Source organism: Schistocerca cancellata, chromosome 6 (assembly GCF_023864275.1).
Source record: "Schistocerca cancellata isolate TAMUIC-IGC-003103 chromosome 6, iqSchCanc2.1, whole genome shotgun sequence".
In the NCBI taxonomy this organism is placed as follows: Eukaryota; Metazoa; Arthropoda; class Insecta; order Orthoptera; family Acrididae; genus Schistocerca; species Schistocerca cancellata.
In genome coordinates, this window is record NC_064631.1 from 242,200,794 (window position 1) to 242,221,076 (window position 20,283).

At 50.1% G+C, this 20,283-nt stretch overlaps 1 protein-coding gene across 3 annotated transcripts in view; it reads right to left on the reverse strand.

The window, feature by feature from the left end:
• Positions 1-20,283, reverse strand: part of LOC126190960 (myosin-11-like) — a 216,523-nt gene that overhangs the window by 153,735 nt on the left and 42,505 nt on the right. For all 3 annotated transcript variants that reach the window (XM_049931622.1, XM_049931621.1, XM_049931623.1), the window contains exon 7: positions 1,220-1,434. In XM_049931622.1, the coding sequence (XP_049787579.1) occupies positions 1,220-1,434 (215 nt within the window). The remainder of the gene's footprint in view (positions 1-1,219; positions 1,435-20,283) is intronic.

Genomic DNA, 20,283 nt, shown 5'->3' on the forward strand with positions numbered 1-20,283 from the left:
GAGCGGTGGTGTAGGAATGTTCTAAAATAGCGTCTGCAGGTGACATCCGTCATAAACAACGTGCAGTGATTGAATTTCTCGTAGCAGAGGAAGAAACCGTGGACAATATTCATAAACGCTTGTGCAAAGTCTACGGAACATCTGCAGTCGATAGGAGTACTGTTGGTCGCTGGGCACAGAGGGTGAAAGCATCAGAGGGCGGTGCTGCGGAGCTCCGAGATTTGCCGCGGTCGGGAAGGCCTCCCACGGCTGTCACGCCTGACATGTTGCAGCGGGCTGATGTTCTCATTCGACGGGATCGACGCATTACGACTCGACAATTGGCACTGGAGTTGTCAGTAAGCAAAGGAAGTGTGGATGTGATTATCAATCAGCTTGGATACTCAAAAGTGTGTGCAAGATGGGTTCCTCGGTGTCTTACTGTCGATCACAAATCCCAAAGAAAAGACATTTCTTTCGATTTGTTGCGACGCTTTCACGTTGATGGGGAGGCCTTTTTGTCACGGATTGTGACAGGTGATGAAACTTGGGTGCATCATTTTGAGCCCGAAACAAAAAGACAATCGATGGAATGGCGTCATGCTTATTCTCCACAGAAGAAAAAATTCAAAACAGTTCCTTCAGCCGGAAAAGTCATGATGACTGTGTTTTGGGATTGTGAGGGCGTAATTCTCATTGATGTGATGCCAAAAGGCAGTACCATTAATTCAGAGGCTTCTGTCAAAACATTAGACAAACTTAAGCAGCGCTTCCGGCGCCTTGGGCGTCATGTTAACCCACAGGATGTTTTGATTCAGCATGATAACGCTCGTCCTCACACAAGTTTGAGGACTTGTGAACACATCGCGAAACTGGGTTGGATAGTGTTACCCCATCCACCCTACAGCCCCGATTTGGCTCCTTCAGACTTTCACTTGTTTGGGCCAATGAAGAATTTCATTCGTGGAAGACGTTTTGCCGATGACGAAGAAGTGATTCACGAAGTGACAACCTGGCTCCGTAGGCAGAGTACAGATTTTTACCGGCAGGGAATACACGCTCTTGTGTCTCGCTGGAAAAAGGCCGTCGAACTTGAAGGAGATTATGTGGAAAAATAAAGCAAGTAGACAAAACATCAGTCTTTCACATATGTAAATTTGATTGTTGTGGAATAAATACTTCTGGAGAAAAAAAATATGGGGCATTATTTACTGGGCAACCCTCGTATATACAATATTACCCTCTTTTCCAGTTTATAGTTTACTCCCTCTGCATCAGACATTTTATCTTCTAATACTTTCACATAATTCTGTGTGGACTTCAATTCGCGCTTCAGTTTCTGTGATGTTTCACATTTACAATTTTTGTCATTTGGTACACTTGCTTCCTGTTCTCTTGAGTCCATCTCCTTGTGAAGTTTTGCCAGTTCCTGGGCTTTTTCTTGGTATTTTTCATCTGCAGGAGGGAATTCAGAAGGAAAATCACACTCAACAATGTAATTAATGATTTAAATCAGCTTACACTTATCACAAAATGTGGAAATGACAAATAGTACACCAGACCAGGCAAAGCTGTGAAAGCACAGAAAGATAGAACGTCTTACAAAATCTCTCACCACAGTCCTGTTACAGAGGGCAAACAGTGGTTCAAAAGCCACCCCGACCAGGCTGCTTGCCTTCTGTGCATAAAGGAATACTAACGGAGTTGAGAGACTACTACATCAACAGATCACTCAGCATGTACAAATTGTTAGCAACTACCTACAATCGTAAAACTACAGTATCATTTGTGTCCAGAACAATTAACAACCACATAAATATGTACCGCCACTGATATAAATACCTTCCGTTAATAAGGCAGGAATATTTTCACATAAATTAGCAGATTCTAATGATGGGGCAGTACAGAGTGAAACAGCAAAAACTTTGAGGAAACCCAATTAGAATATTGTGTGAATTTTTCTACTTGCACACACAGCACTGATGGGCCTAGTTGAATTAATACAAATTCTAATGTACTTGACTGGCACTGACAACTTTCCCCTCATTGCCATACTATACTGACTTGGTAAGTGCACAGCACCGAGTTTAGCAGTTCGTCTGATGTTTCCAGAAGCAGACACCAAACACATTAACAAAACACAAAATAAAGCCCATCGCAGCTACAACAATAGAGAATGGTAACAGCCTAGTAAACACTGCATTGTGTGTGGGGCTAAGGTTGCTTATGATTCGAAACAAGTAATCATTGGTAAGAAAGTGTACACCATCTTGTGACTTGTTGATTCAGCTACTCCCATTACCCACAGCAGAAAGTGTCTCCTAAGAGACCGCAATTAATACACAGGCATTTACATCCTAGTCCAACAAAGACATTACAATGAGGCACCTTAATAACAAGGAAACAAATAGACAATACAAGTGTCCCTCAATGGATGGCCCAACACCAGGCACTTAGGCATATTACAATATCTGAGAACAATGCTGGACCAGGAGTCTAGTCAGAAGCAACAAAGTTCTGGACCAAACAGTCTTATAGATCCTAGCAAGAAGGCAAAAAGTAGAAATTTAAAAACCCTAATTCGATTTGAACTTACATGACACGTGTTTCGCAATATTATGCATCTGTTTAATATGGCAGCGATCACATGGTTGTAGCTGAAGTAACTTGGGACAAAGAGAATTACAGGAGCAGTTAGGGCCATTAATGGTTTCTCTGTCAGGTGTATGCACTTCCACATGCAGTAGGTGAAACACATTGGAAATTTTTCATCTGAAAGCAAATCATGAACTTCTTTTGACTAAGAATGGCCTGTAGCATAGCTGAAATGTATCCCATCTTCTCTGTTCGGGACACACATGTGCTCTATGGGGCCAAAAGTTTTTCACAGTGGCACTTGTTGGCAACGGCCCCAAATCACATTATGAACACTAAAATAATCTAGAAAATGGAACAGGGCAGGGGCCTTTTCAAGATTTCATTGAAGCTGTACGTGTATGTTCATGCTGGAGTATGGAGAACAACAAGTGCATCAAATAGAGCAGCATATATAGCAAAGCGTGACGGGCAGCTTTTGTGAGACTCTTCACAAGACAGTGTTAATAAAGCGTTAAGCACTATAGGTGTTTTGACTTAGGAATGGAAACCAAGGTGGGCCTACATGTATTGCATACGATTAGCCATTTATTTCTTACTGCAGTTGCTGAAAAACAAAACTATGAGTGATTAACAAAAATTTTGCTCTTTAAACCCATACTATGTAACTACAAATACGCAATAAATTGAAAACAAAACTGATGTGCTGCACTGAATTCAGAATTTTTCCCGACTTACACTAATTATGTCACTTTAATTCAGTTTTACAAAAAACAATACAACTTTCATTCATCCCAAAATTATGAAAAATATAAATGAAGCCATTTTAATCAACAATGCGAAAGAACTGAGTGTTTTATAGCAATGAAAATCCTTAAGTGGAAATCAGAATCTGATATGGTTTAAGGCAAAACATGTTCTGTTACACCAAAGTTAAGTGACTATTTCAGAAATTACTTTTTTCCTCCTTTGGTTAAGAGGGCTGTACTGAATTTTGTGATAAATGAATCAAAATATGCAAAGCTGACAAATCATTTAGCACCCTCAGCCAACAAAACACATAGCTGAGAAACATACTGAAGGGCACATTTCAAATTCGTATTTATTAAATTTTCACAGAACAGGAATAGAATAATAATTTGGAAGCCACAGTAGACAAATTTTCTATAAGCAAACAAAACCTTCAGTTTACTTTCTGCAAAAAGTACTGGACATCTACATGGTGGACACAAAGTTTCTCCCTTTTTAGGCTTCCTTACCTCAGTCAGTCAAAATGGAACCCTTATACGATCACTTAGTTGTTTGTGTCTGCTTGACTGTTAAAAACCCTTTATCTCAGTACTGTGAAGATGTAACAAGTTGAAATTTATGTCACACACTAAGGCTTAGAGTCTCTGGTGGTGTAAAAAAGTTGAAGCTTCTAAAGTAATGTAATAAAAAAAAAACAGTAGGCCAGTGTCCCAGACGGGCACACATTTTCACACGTCCCCAGTAAATCATATAGCTGTTGTACCATCATATTCACAATTGAAAGATACAAACATTTATGTCATATAATATATCGCTATTCACAAACTTACTCATTAAAACCTATAGCACACTTCCCGTTAAATAGACTCCTGAAATTTGGCAGGAAGTCAAGTTTCTCTGTACATGTAAAGGAAACAATCCAAATATTGTCAATTTGTAATTATCTCGCACACAAAAATTATTTCTTCCATCATCTGTTATCTGGCTTCACACTTAAAACATTCTTGAAAGTCTTTGAATTCACAAGAGCGATATCTTGGCAGTATCAATGTCGACAATAGGCAAAAATCGCCGAAATTGTAAATTTCCAGGATGGATGAACTGTCTCTACAAATAATTAAGCTCATAAAGAACCCTCAGAGCACAATTCCTACTTGCACCTGGCCTATTTTTGTTTTTATTAACAGAGCTGCCCAGGTTTGATGCTTCTGGAGACAGTACCATTTTACAACAACAGATGGTGCTGGCTGTAGGAATTTTATGCTAGTCTGCATTACTTGATGAATGACAGTGAACATATTCCCACAGTTAATATGTCTGCTGCTGGCAGCAAGTGGTGCTGTCATGGTGCACTTCTTCAAAGCAGATCATTTTCACAACTTTAACACACCTTGACTTAGTAAGTTAACGAAAATTTGTCATTCAGTATTTTTTCACATACTTGCTTTTTTTGCTAAATGAAAGAACAGGAAAATTATGTTCTCTAAATTTTAATCCTGGAGATGAAAAGGCAGTGCTGTAAAAATTTAATTTACTACAATGTAAAGAATTTACACAAAAGTATTTAAATTAATTTTAAACTTTGTATGTATACCACTCTGTGGTTATTTACATTTTTGTCATTTTTAAGTATCATTAAAAAATGGGAACATAACATGAAGATGTTCATTCCCATATTCAAGGCTTCCATTTAAGTGGAATGTCTCACCAAAATTGCTCACACTGACTGGCCTGGAAACAGTCCAAACTTAAACCCTGTACAGTACCTATGGGCCTGACTAGAGGATACAGTCTTCAAAGAACCTCAATCCATGCAATGGAGACCAGCTTATTGCATATATTTAGGAGAAACTAAACACAGTCTCCACTGAAAAGATAGCAGTGCTTGCAGAGAGTTTTGGCAGATGATTTGAAGAATGTTTACATAACCAGGGTCACAAATGTAAAATACTGAGAAGTGAACAAACAACTCTTCAAATCATTAATTCAAATGTAGAAATGTGTTTCCGTAAAAAAAAATTGCTGTTTACTAAAAATATTCCAAAAAACTTCAAGACTTCAGGGAGAAACTTTCTGTCCACCATGTAGGTGTAGTTATCGTTCCCATCACCTGTTCTCAAAAACTTCATTATTTTTTTGTTATGGTTTTAGGGTGCAAAACTGCTATGGCCATTAGTGCCCGGTCTGTGACTTAGGAAAAGCTAAAAAACGAAACTGGAAACCAGCAGCAATGGGAGCAAAACTCAAAAAAGTGGGAAAACCAAAAACAGAACGAAAGCTTAAAAACCACTATAGAAAACAGCTTCAAATGACTGTCGTCACCTCACTGGCATTAATGAACTCGAGAACACGATCGGCTGATCGCGTGTCATCTGCTGAAATGGAAGACATATCAGGCGACAGCTGTAAATGGGCGCGTAATGGAGTAAAATAGGGGCACTCAAGTAAAAGGTGTCTCACCGTCCACAGTTCAGAGCAGTGGGGACAGAGTGGGGGAGGATTGCCGCTTAAAAGATGCCGATGGCTAAAACGCCAGTGCCCTATCCGCAGTCTAGTTAAAATTACCTCCTCACGACGACGAGTTCGGGACAAAGAGGTCCAAGCACAGGGAAGAGCTTTCACGTCCCGCAATTTATTATTGGGAAGTGTCGACCAATGTGCGTGCCATAAAAGAGCAACACGGCGACATAAAACATTCCGTAGATTGGTGAAGGGAATCACACAAATAGCTGGCCGAAGAAGAGAGACTGCAGCCTTGGCCGCTATATCGGCCGCCTCATTTCCACAGATACCAACATGTCCCAGGAGCCAGAGGAATGCCACAGAGACGCCCCCCAAGTGGAGCAAGTGGAGGCAGTCCTGAATCCGGTGGACGAGAGGGTGGACAGGGTACACAGCTTGGAGACTGAGGAGAGAGCTGAGAGAGTCTGAGCACATAACATATTGTATCCGCTGATGGCGACGGATGTATTGGACAGCCTGGAGAACAGCGTAAAGCTCCGCAGTATAAACTGAACACTGGTCGGGAAGCCGAAATCGATTTGGGGTGTCGCCAACAATATAGTTACTCCCAACACCAAACGATGTTTTTGAGCCATCAGCGTAAATAAATGTGGCATCCTTCATTTGTGCACAGAGAGAAGCAAATGCCCGACGATAAACAAGAAGGGGTACCATCCTTGGTAAACTGACAAAGATCACAGAACAGGCAGGTCCGGGGCCGGAGCCAAGGCGGTGCTGTACCCCAAGTTGTCAAGAAAGTTTTAGGAAAGTGGAAGGAAAGAGAATGGAGCAGATGACGGAAGCGGACTCCCGGTGGAAGTAGGGAGGAAAGCGGTCACCATACCCTAAATCCAAGGAGGCGTCGAAAAAAAATATCATGGGCCAGATTTGCAGGCATGGAAGACAGATGGCTAGCGTAATGACTCAGAAGGACAGCTCGCAGATTGGACAGCGGAGGTTCAGCAGTCTCAGCATAAAGGCTTTCCACAGGGCTGGTGTAAAAAGCTCCAGACACTAAACGTAATCCATGGTGGTGGATAGAGTCGAGACGCCGAAGAATAGACGGTTGAGCAGAGGAGTAAACTATGCTGCCATAGTCCAATTTCGAGCACACTAAGGCGCGACAGAGGCGGAGAAGGACCACTCTGTCAGCTCCCCAGGAGGTCCCATTCAGGACACGGAGGGTGTTGAGGGATCGCAGACAGCGAGCTTTAGATAGTAAGCGTGGGAGGACCAGCACAGTTTTCTGTCAAACATAAGACCCAAGAATTTTGCGACATCTGCGAACGGACGGTTGACAGGGCCTAGATGTAAGGAAGGCGGAAGAAACTCCGTACGACGCCAAAAATTAACGCAAACGGTCTTACTGGAAGAAAAGCGGAAGCCGGTTTCGATGCTCAAAGAATGGAGGCGATCAAGACATCCTTGAAGACGTCGTTCAAGAAGGCTGGTCCGTTGAGAGCTGTAGAAGATCACAAATCGTCCACAAAGAGGGAGCCCGATACATCAGGAAGGAGACAATCCATAATTGGATTTATGGCAATAGCAAACAGAACAACACTTAGCACGGAGCCCTGGAGTACCCCGATTTCTTGGGAGAAGGTACGGGAGAGAGTAGTGTTCACCTGCACTTTAAATGTGCGCTCTGCCATAAATTCACGAAGAAAAAGGGGCAGCCGACCTCGAAAGCCCCAAGAGAACAGTGTACGGAGGATGCCTGTCCTCCAAAAGGTATCGTATGGCCTCTCCAGATCAATAAATATCGCTACTTTTTGGCGTTTCCGGAGAAAATTGTTCATGATATAAGTGGAGAGAGCAACAAGATGGTCAACTGCAGAACGATGGTTTCGGAAACTGCATTGGGCAGGTGTTAAAAGACTGCGGAACTCCAGCCACCAGGCTAAACGGCAATTCACCATATGCTCCAAAAACTTACACACACTACTCGTGAGAGAAATGGGGCGATAGCTAGGGGGGAGATGATTGTCCTTTCCAGGTTTCGGAACAGGAAAGACGATAGCTTCCCGCCATTGTCTGGGAAAAGTACTGTCGGTCCAAATTCGATTATAAAGGCGAAGGAGGTAACGCATACTATGGTACGATAAATGCAGCAACATTTGTATGTGGATACCATCTGGTCCTGGGGCAGAAGAGCGAGAAGAAGAGAGTGCATGTTGGAGTTCCCGCATGGAGAAAACAGTATTGTAGCTTTCGCGATTTTGAGAGGAGAAGGCAAGATGTTGCACTTCCGCTGTTCGTTTCTTCGGGAGAAACGCTGGCGGGTAATTTGAAGAGCTCGAAATCTCAGCAAAGTGTTGACCCAATGAGTTAGACATTGCAATGGAGTCCATTAATTTATCATGTGCAACAGTAGGCCCAGAGACCGGGGAGAAACTAGGCGCTCCAGATAACCGCCGAATCCGACTCCAAACTTCCGAGGAGGGAGTGAAGGTGTTAAATGAGCTAGTAAAGAAGTCCCAGCTTGCCTCCTTGCTATCCCAGATGACGCGACGGTGTTGCGCACGGAACTGCTTATAGCGGATACAGTTGGCCAAAGTAGGATGGTGTCTGAAAACGCAAACAGCACGTCGCCACTCATGTATTGCGTCATGGCACGCCTCGTTCCACCAGGAAACTGGGGGGCGCCGGGGCAATTCGGAGGTGCGAGGTATTGAACATTCCGCGGCTGTAAGAATAACTTCTGTAATATGAGTGACTGCATCGTTGATGCTAGGAAAGTGACGGTCATCGAGTGGCGCTAGAGACGAAAAAAGTGTCCAATCTGCTTGGGCAAACTTCCAGCGTCTCGGGCGCATATATGGCAGTTGTGGCTGCAATCGAAGGACACATGGAAAGTGGTCACTCGAGTGTGTATCAGCAAGAGCGAACCATTCAAAGCACCGAGCTAGCGGAACAGTACCGAACGAAAGGTCCAAATGAGAGAAATTTGTCGTGGGGGCAGACAAAAACATAGGGTCCCCAGTGTTGAGGCAAGTAAGATCCGCTTGGTGGATGACGTCTACCAATAGTGAGCCGCGCGGACAAGGACGCGGAGATCCCCAAAGCGGGTGGTGGGCGTTGAAGTCCCCAACCAGCAAATAGGGGGGCGGAAGCTGACCAAGAAGATAAAGGAGATCGGCTCGTGCCATTGGTGTGGACGATGGAATGTAGACAGTACAAAGAGAGAAGTTGTATACAGAAAGGGAAAGATGCACAGCGACAGCTTGGAAGGAAGTGTTTAAGGGGATTGGGTGATAATGGAGAGTATCATGGAGAAGAATCATGAGTCCTCCATGTGCTGGAGTGCCTTCAACAGAGGGGAGATCAAATCAGACTGGCTGAAATGGGGGAAACAAAGTGGTTGTGGGGACGCAGCTTTGTTTCCTGAAGACAGAAGATGACCGGCGAGTAGGATCGTAAGAGGATCGACAATTCAGCCCGATTGGCTTGAATGCCACGGATATTCCAATAGATAATGGACATAGGGTGGACAGAAAATGGAAGAATGTGACCAAGGTTGCCCTCAACTCAACGACTGCTCAGAGCTTGCGACCGACAGCGTGGAACGGCATTCAGCCGAAGGCAGAAGATCCTGACCCATAGGGTGTTCGGGAGCAGCTCCTGCCACCAGCGATCGGCCGGTTGATCGGCCACCAGCAGTGCGCCTCGGTAACACAGAAGTCGGTCGAGGGCGGTTACCGCCAGGCGGTGCTGTAGATGAGACACGCCGTGGTGGAGAAGGAGATTTAGCGGAACCCGAAGAAGGGTGAGCCATAGAGTGAGCAGGTGAGAGTGGGGAGGTTGAACGGGCGATCTTTGCGCTGGCCGATCTGACAAGCGTGGCACTAAAGGTGAGATCACAAGTCTGAGTGGCTGCCTCCTTTGTTGGCCGAGGAGAGGCAAGGACAGTGCTGTATTTACCTGTGTGAGTCACAGTGGGCTTTCGACTGGCGAACAACTTTCGAGCAGCTAAGGTCGACACCTTTTCCTACACACTGATTTCCTGAATGAGCCGTTCGTCTTTGAAAATGGAGCAATCTCTAGAGGAAGCAGCATGGTCACCCATACAGTTGATGCAACGAGGGGATGGAGGTGGACAAGCACCGTTATGGGCATCCTTGCCACATGTAGCGCATTTGGCCAGATTGGAACAGGACTGGCTGGTATGATTGAACCGCTGACACCGATAGCAACGCGTAGGGTTTAGGATGTAAGGGCGAACAGAAACCATCTCATAGCCCACTTTTATGTTCGATGGGAGTTGAACTCTGTCAAATGCCAAGAAGACAGTATGAAGGAGGGCGAGAGAGCGGGGGGAGGGGAGGGGAGGGGGACCGATGGAGGGAGGCGAGGGAGTGAGGGAGGGAGTGAGGGAGGGAGTGAGGGAGGGAGTGAGGGAGGGAGTGAGGGAGGGAGTGAGGGAGGGAGTGAGGGAGGGAGTGAGGGAGGGAGTGAGGGAGGGAGGCGAGGGAGGGAGGCGAGGGAGTGAGGGAGGGAGGGAGTGAGGCGAGGGAGTGAGGGAGGGAGGGAGTGAGGCGAGGGAGTGAGGGAGGGAGGGAGGGAGGGAGGGAGGGAGGCGAGGGAGGCGAGGGAGGGAGGGAGGCGAGGGAGTGAGGGAGGCGAGGGAGGGAGGGAGGCGAGGGAGTGAGGGAGGCGAGGGAGGGAGGGAGGCGAGGGAGTGAGGGAGGGAGGGACGCGAGGGAGTGAGGGAGGGAGGGAGGCGAAGGAGTGAGGGAGGGAGGGAGGCGAGGGAGTGAGGGAGTGAGGGAGGGAGGGAGGCGAGGGAGTGAGGGAGTGAGGGAGGGAGGGAGGCGAGGGAGTGAGGGAGGGAGGGAGGCGAGGGAGTGAGGGAGGGAGGGAGGCGAGGGAGCGAGGGAGGGAGGGAGGCGAGGGAGTGAGGGAGGCGAGGGAGCGAGGGAGGGAGGGAGGCGAGGGAGCGAGGGAGGGAGGGAGGCGAGGGAGCGAGGGAGGGAGGCGAGGGAGGGAGGGAGGCGAGGGAGTGAGTGAGGCGAGGGAGGGAGGGAGGCGAGGGAGGGAGGGAGGCGAGGGAGGGAGGGAGGCGAGGGAGTGAGGGAGGCGAGGGAGTGAGGGAGGCGAGGGAGTGAGGGAGGCGAGGGAGTGAGGGAGGCGAGGGAGTGAGGGAGGCGAGGGAGTGAGGGAGGCGAGGGAGTGAGGGAGGCGAGGGAGTGAGGGAGGCGAGGGAGTGAGGGAGGCGAGGGAGTGAGGGAGGCGAGGGAGTGAGGGAGGCGAGGGAGTGAGGGAGGCGAGGGAGTGAGGGAGGCGAGGGAGTGAGGGAGGCGAGGGAGTGAGGGAGGCGAGGGAGTGAGGGAGGCGAGGGAGTGAGGGAGGCGAGGGAGTGAGGGAGGCGAGGGAGTGAGGGAGGGTGAAGGGAGGCGAGGGAGGGTGAAGGGAGGCGAGGGAGGGTGAAGGGAGGCGAGGGAGGGTGAAGGGAGGCGAGGGAGGGTGAAGGGAGGCGAGGGAGGGTGAAGGGAGGCGAGGGAGGGTGAAGGGAGGCGAGGGAGGGTGAAGGGAGGCGAGGGAGGGTGAAGGGAGGCGAGGGAGGGTGAAGGGAGGCGAGGGAGGGTGAAGGGAGGCGAGGGAGGGTGAAGGGAGGCGAGGGAGGGTGAAGGGAGGCGAGGGAGGGTGAAGGGAGGCGAGGGAGGGTGAAGGGAGGCGAGGGAGGGTGAAGGGAGGTGAGGGCATATTTAGTGTGAAAGGCCAAAAGGCAGGGGCAGTCCAGCAAAATAAGGATTACTGTGGAGGGGGACCCGCAACTACAATAGGGGGCTGACTCATTATGAAGTAAAAGAACCATTGATTGATTGACTGATTGATTGAGGAGGTTATGGGACTAAACAGTGATATCATCAGCCCACAATTCAAAAGCTGAGTGAGTAAAATAGAGGTATCTGCAAAAGGTGGACCAATCCAGTCAGAGGGGTCAAACTATAGAGTGAAGACACTAAAAACACAAACTGTAGAAGCCAGAAAAGAGTAGGTCAAATGTAAACTGCAAAAAAACAGAGATATAAAAGAGCAGTCTTTACATGGGGGAGTGGGCATGGGTCACAGACCCAGAGAACCTGAAGACAGGCCCCAACCGTGACAACCCTGCACCTGCTCCAGGAAGAAAGCAAAACCTTGTAACTGAAAACAAAAACCACTTTCACGAAGGAAATTGAGGACCAGTTCAACCATCTGTGAATCGTCTGCCTAATATTAAAGACAAGGAATTTGGAAGGCTACACTTAGTGCAAAGTCACTCCATGGGAGAAAATCGATCTGGCTCCACAAACCACACTGTGTTGATGGCTGGTTAAACAAGATAAAACAGTAGGTGAGCCTAATACGACTGATGTGTAGATGGCATTAGACACTGGACTCCTTCCGAGAGAAGCGGAAGGAAGGGCGCAGTAGTCTCCTTTATTGCAAGGAATTTGTTACTGAGGGTAGTAGCGCACCAGATGCCATTCCACTTTTGGGTGAAAAGGGAATTGATGTGAATCCACATATCTGCAAGGGAATGGGGGATAAATATCTGCATCTAGCCAAACGGTCAGCAACCTCATTTCTTGAGATACCCACCGACTTGGGACCCAGAGAAAGACAACTGAGCAAGCTGCACAGCCAAGGAAAGATAGGTCATGGACAGCAGAGACCAAAGGGTGACAAGAGAAGCAGTGGACTATAGCCTGTAAGCTACTTATTGAGTCAGTACATATTTAAACACTGCAGAGGGAGGCCTAAGTAACAAAACGGAGTGCCCTATTAATTGCTAGCAACTCTGCTGGGAACACATTATGTGATCTCAGCAGTAAATGGTTTTCCATGCCAGTAGGAGATGTAAAAATGTAACCTGTCTTATCTACTGTTTTAGAACCATCAGTGTGGGAGATGGTAGCACCGTGGAACTCCTCAAGGAGGGTATGTACAACAGGCAGGAATACCATAGGGGCACAGTGACCTTAGGGTCCTGGAACAGGTCAATCCTAGCCTGTGGTTGAGGCATCAATCAAACGGGGGTGCGGGAAGAAATACAGGGTGACTTTCCAGGGATTGGAGTTGGAGATACCAACAGAGGGAAGGAGACGCATTGCAACCAACAATGCAATCCAAGGGTGGGTTTCAGGAGGACAGTATATATAGGACAGTCAGAGAATTGTTGAATGGGGATTGCGTAAGAAAACAAGAGTTGGCTCCGTCGTGTTTCTGGAGGAGGAATACCCACTTCGGCGAGGGGGCAGTCGACATTAGTACGAAACGCACCAATAGCCAGACACACCCCATAATGATGAACAGGGTCAAGTAGCTCCATAGTGCTGCTGTGCCATAAACCTGACAACTATAATCTAGTCTGGAAAAAAACAGTGCACAGTAAAGGTACAGAAGAGTAGCATAGTCTGAACCCCCAGATGTGTGGGCTAGTATTAAGCTTCCGCATGCATGTAGTCTTCAGGTGGCAAATATGAGGTAGCCACATCAGTTTTTTATCGAAAAGAAGGTCCAAGAAACGGGATTGTGCTACAACATCTAGGCACTTCTCACCAAAATAAATTTCTAGATCGAGGTGTGCTGTAGGTCTAGGGCAAAAATGCACAACCCGCAATTTGAAGGAAGAAAACTGGAAGCCACGGGGAAGGGCTCACACAAAAGCCTATCAGATGGCGCCTTGGAGCTGGCGTTCAGCAGGTGCTGCTGAGTGGGAGCTGCACTAGATGCAGAAATATTTGACATACAACACCAGGTTAACCAGGGGCGCAACAGAAGGTACAAGCCCACTATTGGCAATGAGGATGTGTGCGACACTTAACACAGAACCCTGTGGGACACCATTCTCCTGGGTCCGACGGGTGCTGAGTGAGGTGCCAACACTAATACAGAATAGCCGGTGGGATAAAAACTTGTGGACGAAAATCGGAAAGATGCCGCGAAAATTCCAGTCATGGAGGGTAACTAAAATGTGACAGTGCCAAGCCGTGTCATACGCCTTATGTAGGTCAAAGAAGACTATGACAAGGTATCGGTAGATAGTAAAAGCTCATGGGATTACTGTTTCCAACAAGAGTAAATAGTCAGAAGCCACATTGATACTGGCACAAAAGGCTCCAAGATTTGAGTACCCAACATAATCAGAAGCACATCATCCTCTTGAGCAGTTTACAAAGCATGTTGGTCAGGCTAATCAGTTGGTAGCTGTGGAGAGATGTTGGGTTCTACCAGAACTTAAGGATGGTGATAACTAAGCTGTTCTGCAATTGCAAGAGGAAGGTACCCATGAACAAAATGCAGTTGAAAACACTGAACATATGTTGTCTCTGGGTAACATACAAGTGCTGTATCAACTAGTTGTTAATTGAACCCCGGCCTGGGTTTGTGTCATGTGAAGAGACTGCACGAATTCCTCGAGGAGGAGGTACTGAGACAGGACTTGCTACATTAAGGTACGCAGTTCAAAATAAGGAATTGGCCTACCTGGAGGGAGGTAGACATTGCAAATGGTGATTGCTGGAGTCATTAGCATTCAGACTGCTATTGTTTCCAGGTTGGTGGGGATCCAGTCACCAATGACATCTGTGCAAACAAAAGTGCACACCCCTCCAGATGCTATCTAGGGATGGAGACAGTTCCGACAGAATGCCCAATAACCACGAAACGTTGGGGGTAGTCATCACGGAAGTGAATTTCTTGAAGAGCAAGACAGAACATAGGATAAGAGGAGACACTGTGTTATATTTTAGATAGGTGATTATAATATCCATTGTGTTTCCACCGGATTAGTTTGTGTTGTTCTCCTCCTCCTCCTCACCACCACCATTACCATAACCTCTTTCAGAGGATGAGGAGGGCAGGGCACAGAGGAAGAGCAGGATTCTACAAGATTTGGGACTGCAAGAGAGGGAGCTACCTTGGTGGGGGGGGGGGGGGAAAGAATGGGGGGAAGGGATAGGGGGCGAAGGAACGTGTGGGGGGGGGAAGGAATGTGGGGGGGGAAGGGATGTGTGTGTGGGGGGAAAGGGATGTGTGTGTGGGGGGAAAGGGATGTGTGTGTGGGGGGAAAGGGAATGTGTGTGTGGGGGGGGAAGGAATGTGTGTGTGTGGGGGGGGGAAGGAATGTGTGTGTGGGGGGGGAAGGAATGTGTGTGTGGGGGGGAAGGAATGTGTGTGTGGGGGGGGGAAGGAATGTGTGTGTGGGGGGGGGGAAGGAATGTGTGTGTGTGGGGGGGAAGGAATGTGTGTGTGTGGGGGGGAAGGAATGTGTGTGTGTGTGGGGGGGGGGGGGAAGGAATGTGTGTGTGTGGGGGGGGGAAGGAATGTGTGTGTGGGGGGGGGGGGGAAGGAATGTGTGTGTGGAGGGGGGAGGAAGGAATGTGTGTGTGGAGGGGGGAGGAAGGAATATGTGTGTGGAGGGGGGAGGAAGGAATATGTGTGTGGAGGGGGGAGGAAGGAATGTGTGTGTGGAGGGGGGAGAAAGGAATGTGTGTGTGGAGGGGGGAGAAAGGAATGTGTGTGTGGAGGGGGGGAAGGAAGGAATGTGTGTGTGGAGGGGGGAAGGAATGTGTGTGTGGAGGGGGGGGAGGAAGGAATGTGTGTGTGAAGGGGGGAGGAAGGAATGTGTGTGTGGAGGGGGGAGGAAGGAATGTGTGTGTGGAGGGGGGAGGAAGGAATGTGTGTGTGGAGGGGGGAGGAAGGAATGTGTGTGTGGAGGGGGGAGGAAGGAATGTGTGTGTGGAGGGGGGAGGAAGGAATGTGTGTGTGGAGGGGGGAGGAAGGAATGTGTGTGTGGAGGGGGGAGGAAGGAATGTGTGTGTGGAGGGGGGAAGGAAGGAATGTGTGTGTGGAGGGGGGGAAGGAAGGAATGTGTGTGTGGAGGGGGGGAAGGAAGGAATGTGTGTGTGGAGGGGGGGAAGGAAGGAATGTGTGTGTGGAGGGGGGGAAGGAAGGAATGTGTGTGTGGAGGGGGGGAAGGAAGGAATGTGTGTGTGGAGGGGGGGGAGGAAGGAATGTGTGTGTGGAGGGGGGAAGGAAGGAATGTGTGTGTGGAGGGGGGGGAAGGAAGGAATGTGTGTGTGGAGGGGGGGAAGGAAGGAATGTGTGTGTGGAGGGGGGGAAGGAAGGAATGTGTGTGTGGAGGGGGGAAGGAAGGAATGTGTGTGTGGAGGGGGGGAAGGAAGGAATGTGTGTGTGGAGGGGGGGAAGGAAGGAATGTGTGTGTGGAGGGGGGAAGGAAGGAATGTGTGTGTGGAGGGGGGAAGGAAGGAATGTGTGTGTGGAGGGGGGAAGGAAGGAATGTGTGTGTGGAGGGGGGAAGGAAGGAATGTGTGTGTGGAGGGGGGAAGGAAGGAGAAGGAAGGAATGTGTGTGTGGAGGGGGGAAGGAAGGGATGTGTGTGTGGGGGGAAAGGATGTGTGTGTGGGGGAAGGGAGTGTGTGTGGGGGAAAGGGATGTGTGTGTGGGGGGAAGGGATGTGTGTGTGGGGGGGAAGGAATGTGTGTGTGGGGGGGGAAGGGAATGTGTGTGTGGGGGGGGAAGGAATGTGTGTGTGGGGGGGGAAGGAATGTGTGTGTGTGGGGGGGGAAGGAATGTGTGTGTGTGGGGGGGGGAAGGAATGTGTGTGTGTGGGGGGGGGAAGGAATGTGTGTGTGGGGGGGGGAAGGAATGTGTGTGTGTGTGGGGGGGGGGGGAAGGAATGTGTGTGTGGGGGGGGGGGGAAGGAATGTGTGTGTGAGGGGGGGGAGGAAGGAATGTGTGTGTGGAGGGGGGAGGAAGGAATGTGTGTGTGGAGGGGGGAGGAAGGAATGTGTGTGTGGAGGGGGGAGGAAGGAATGTGTGTGTGGAGGGGAGGAAGGAATGTGTGTGTGGAGGGGGGGAGGAAGGAATGTGTGTGTGGAGGGGGGAGGAAGGAATGTGTGTGTGGAGGGGGGGAGGAAGGAATGTGTGTGTGGAGGGGGGAGGAAGGAATGTGTGTGTGGAGGGGGGAGGAAGGAATGTGTGTGTGGAGGGGGGAGGAAGGAATGTGTGTGTGGAGGGGGGAGGAAGGAATGTGTGTGTGGAGGGGGGAGGAAGGAATGTGTGTGTGGAGGGGGGAGGAAGGAATGTGTGTGTGGAGGGGGGGAGGAAGGAATGTGTGTGTGGAGGGGGGAGGAAGGAATGTGTGTGTGGAGGGGGGAGGAAGGAATGTGTGTGTGGAGGGGGGAGGAAGGAATGTGTGTGGAGGGGGGAGGAAGGAATGTGTGTGTGGAGGGGGGGAAGGAAGGAATGTGTGTGTGGAGGGGGGAAGGAAGGAATGTGTGTGTGGAGGGGGGGGAAGGAAGGAATGTGTGTGTGGAGGGGGGGAAGGAAGGAATGTGTGTGTGGAGGGGGGGAAGGAAGGAATGTGTGTGTGGAGGGGGGGAAGGAAGGAATGTGTGTGTGGAGGGGGGGAAGGAAGGAATGTGTGTGTGGAGGGGGGAAGGAAGGAATGTGTGTGTGGAGGGGGGGAAGGAAGGAATGTGTGTGTGGAGGGGGGAAGGAAGGAATGTGTGTGTGGAGGGGGGGAAGGAAGGAATGTGTGTGTGGAGGGGGGGAAGGAAGGAATGTGTGTGTGGAGGGGGGGAAGGAAGGAATGTGTGTGTGGAGGGGGGAAGGAAGGAATGTGTGTGTGGAGGGGGGAAGGAAGGAATGTGTGTGTGGAGGGGGGAAGGAAGGAATGTGTGTGTGGAGGGGGGGAAGGAAGGAATGTGTGTGTGGAGGGGGGAAGGAAGGAATGTGTGTGTGGAGGGGGGAAGGAAGGAATGTGTGTGTGGAGGGGGGAAGGAAGGAATGTGTGTGTGGAGGGGGGAAGGAAGGAATGTGTGTGTGGAGGGGAGGATGTTGTGGGAGGGGGAGAGGTTGGTTGTGTGGGTGGGGGGGGATGGATTGTGTGTGTGGTGGGGGGAGGAAGGAATGTGTGTGGGGGGGGAGGAGGAATGTGTGTGGGGGGGAGGATGGAATGTGTGTGGGGGGGTGGAGGAATGTGTGGGGGGGAAGGAAGGAATGTGTGTGGGGGGAGGAATGGGGGGGAAGGAAGGAATGTGTGTGGGGGGGAGGAATGGGGGGGTCAGGAATGGGGGGGGTCAGGAATGGGGGGGTCAGGAATGGGGGGGGTCAGGAATGGGGGGGTCAGGAATGGGGGGGTCAGGAATGGGGGGGTCAGGAATGGGGGGGTCAGGAATGGGGGGGTCAGGAATGGGGGGGTCAGGAATGGGGGGGGTCAGGAATGGGGGGGTCAGGAATGGGGGGGTCAGGAATGGGGGGGGTCAGGAATGGGGGGGGTCAGGAATGGGGGGGGTCAGGAATGGGGGGGGGTCAGGAATGGGGGGGGGGGTCAGGAATGGGGGGGTCAGGAATGGGGGGGTCAGGAATGGGGGGGTCAGGAATGGGGGGGGTCAGGAATGGGGGGGGTCAGGAATGGGGGGGTCAGGAATGGGGGGGTCAGGAATGGGGGGGGTCAGGAATGGGGGGGTCAGGAATGGGGGGGTCAGGAATGGGGGGGGTCAGGAATGGGGGGGTCAGGAATGGGGGGGTCAGGAATGGGGGGGGTCAGGAATGGGGTGTCAGGAATGGGGGGGTCAGGAATGGGGGGGTCAGGAATGGGGGGGGTCAGGAATGGGGGGGTCAGGAATGGGGGGGTCAGGAATGGGGGGGGTCAGGAATGGGGGGGGTCAGGAATGGGGGGGTCAGGAATGGGGGGGGTCAGGAATGGGGGGGGTCAGGAATGGGGGGGGTCAGGAATGGGGGGGTCAGGAATGGGGGGGGTCAGGAATGGGGGGGGTCAGGAATGGGGGGGTCAGGAATGGGGGGTCAGGAATGGGGGGGTCAGGAATGGGGGGTCAGGAATGGGGGGGGGGTCAGGAATGGGGGGGGTCAGGAATGGGGGGGGGTCAGGAATGGGGGGGGTCAGGAATGGGGGGGGGTCAGGAATGGGGGGGTCAGGAATGGGGGGGTCAGGAATGGGGGGGTCAGGAATGGGGGGGTCAGGAATGGGGGGGTCAGGAATGGGGGGGTCAGGAATGGGGGGGGTCAGGAATGGGGGGGTCAGGAATGGGGGGGTCAGGAATGGGGGGGTCAGGAATGGGGGGGTCAGGAATGGGGGGGTCAGGAATGGGGGGGGGTCAGGAATGGGAGTGGGGGACAAGAATCCACACTGCAGACACTAAGAGGGGGTTCGTCCCCCAAATGGCTCACACTACAGACAGAAAATTTAGAAGTGGAGGTCAAGCCACAAAGGAGGGACCAAAATATCAAAATGGATGAATGAGAACAGGCAAGAGAGACCAAATTGCAAGGAGTACAGGGAACCAGGTGGATAGCCAGATCGACATAAATGAAAACACCAAGAGAGGGGAATGAGGGGGCAGCAGGGAAGGAGCAAGGATGGGGAGGGAGGGGCATGCTGAAGGAAATGCAGCCAGGGGAGACAGAATGGGATGCAATAGCTCAGGGCCCCGTGTGCAACACGCATTAACTCACGAAAGAACTGTGAGCCCTCTGAGAGGGTAAAAGAACTGTGGGTCAACCTAGTATGTCCAATAAAAAGACAGCAGAGAATGGTAGATACCCTTCGAGAAGAACACCTCATGGTGGGAGTCTCCTTGACAGAGGGGATACCGCCCCTACAATGCAGTCCATAATTGAGCAAAAATGGATTTGATGAAAAGCCACAAATTGGTTCAGTGTGGCAAGTTCATTACTCAAGATACATACATGGCCAAGAACAGAAAGAAAATGGACCAGACAGCTTTGGCAAAATCTGTAATAAGGTTGTGGATGACAGAGACCAAGTGGTGCCTCGAAAACACCGAGTGATAGCCTGAAGGCCACTCATCAAGTCCATACAAGAGTAAACTCGGGCGAGGAAGGACCATTTAATAAATAAGAACTGATAGTTGGCCACCAGTTCCACACTAAACAACCTAGGCATTGCAGACAAGAGATGGTGTTCCTATGCCAACATGAAGGTCTATTCCACGTGACCGGTGGATTTAGAGCCATCAATGAAAAAAAAAGAAAAAACAATGGTATCGTGAAACTCCTGTAACAGCAGCGGACGGGACAAACAATGGAACGCCATCTGAGTGATGGACGCTTTCAAACCCCAGAAGAGATCCGTCTGAATCCTAACCAAAAGAGAATGGTCGGGAGTGAACGTAGGGGACATGGGGTAAGATGCAAATCACAGTGGACAGAAATGAGGCAGAGCCATATAATGGAAACCCATTCAAGGGAGGAGCAATGGGTGGGTGACGTCCTGAAGCCGTGAAAAGAATAGAATAGGAGGGTGAGCATGTGACTAGTGAATAATGATGGCATAGGAAACCAGGAACTGGGACTGCCGAACCAAAAGAGAATGCATCCCAGCGTCAACTAGAAGACTATTGTCAAGGCTAGTGCAAAAGTCATCTGTGAGTGAACATATACCACAATAGTGAACTGAGTTCA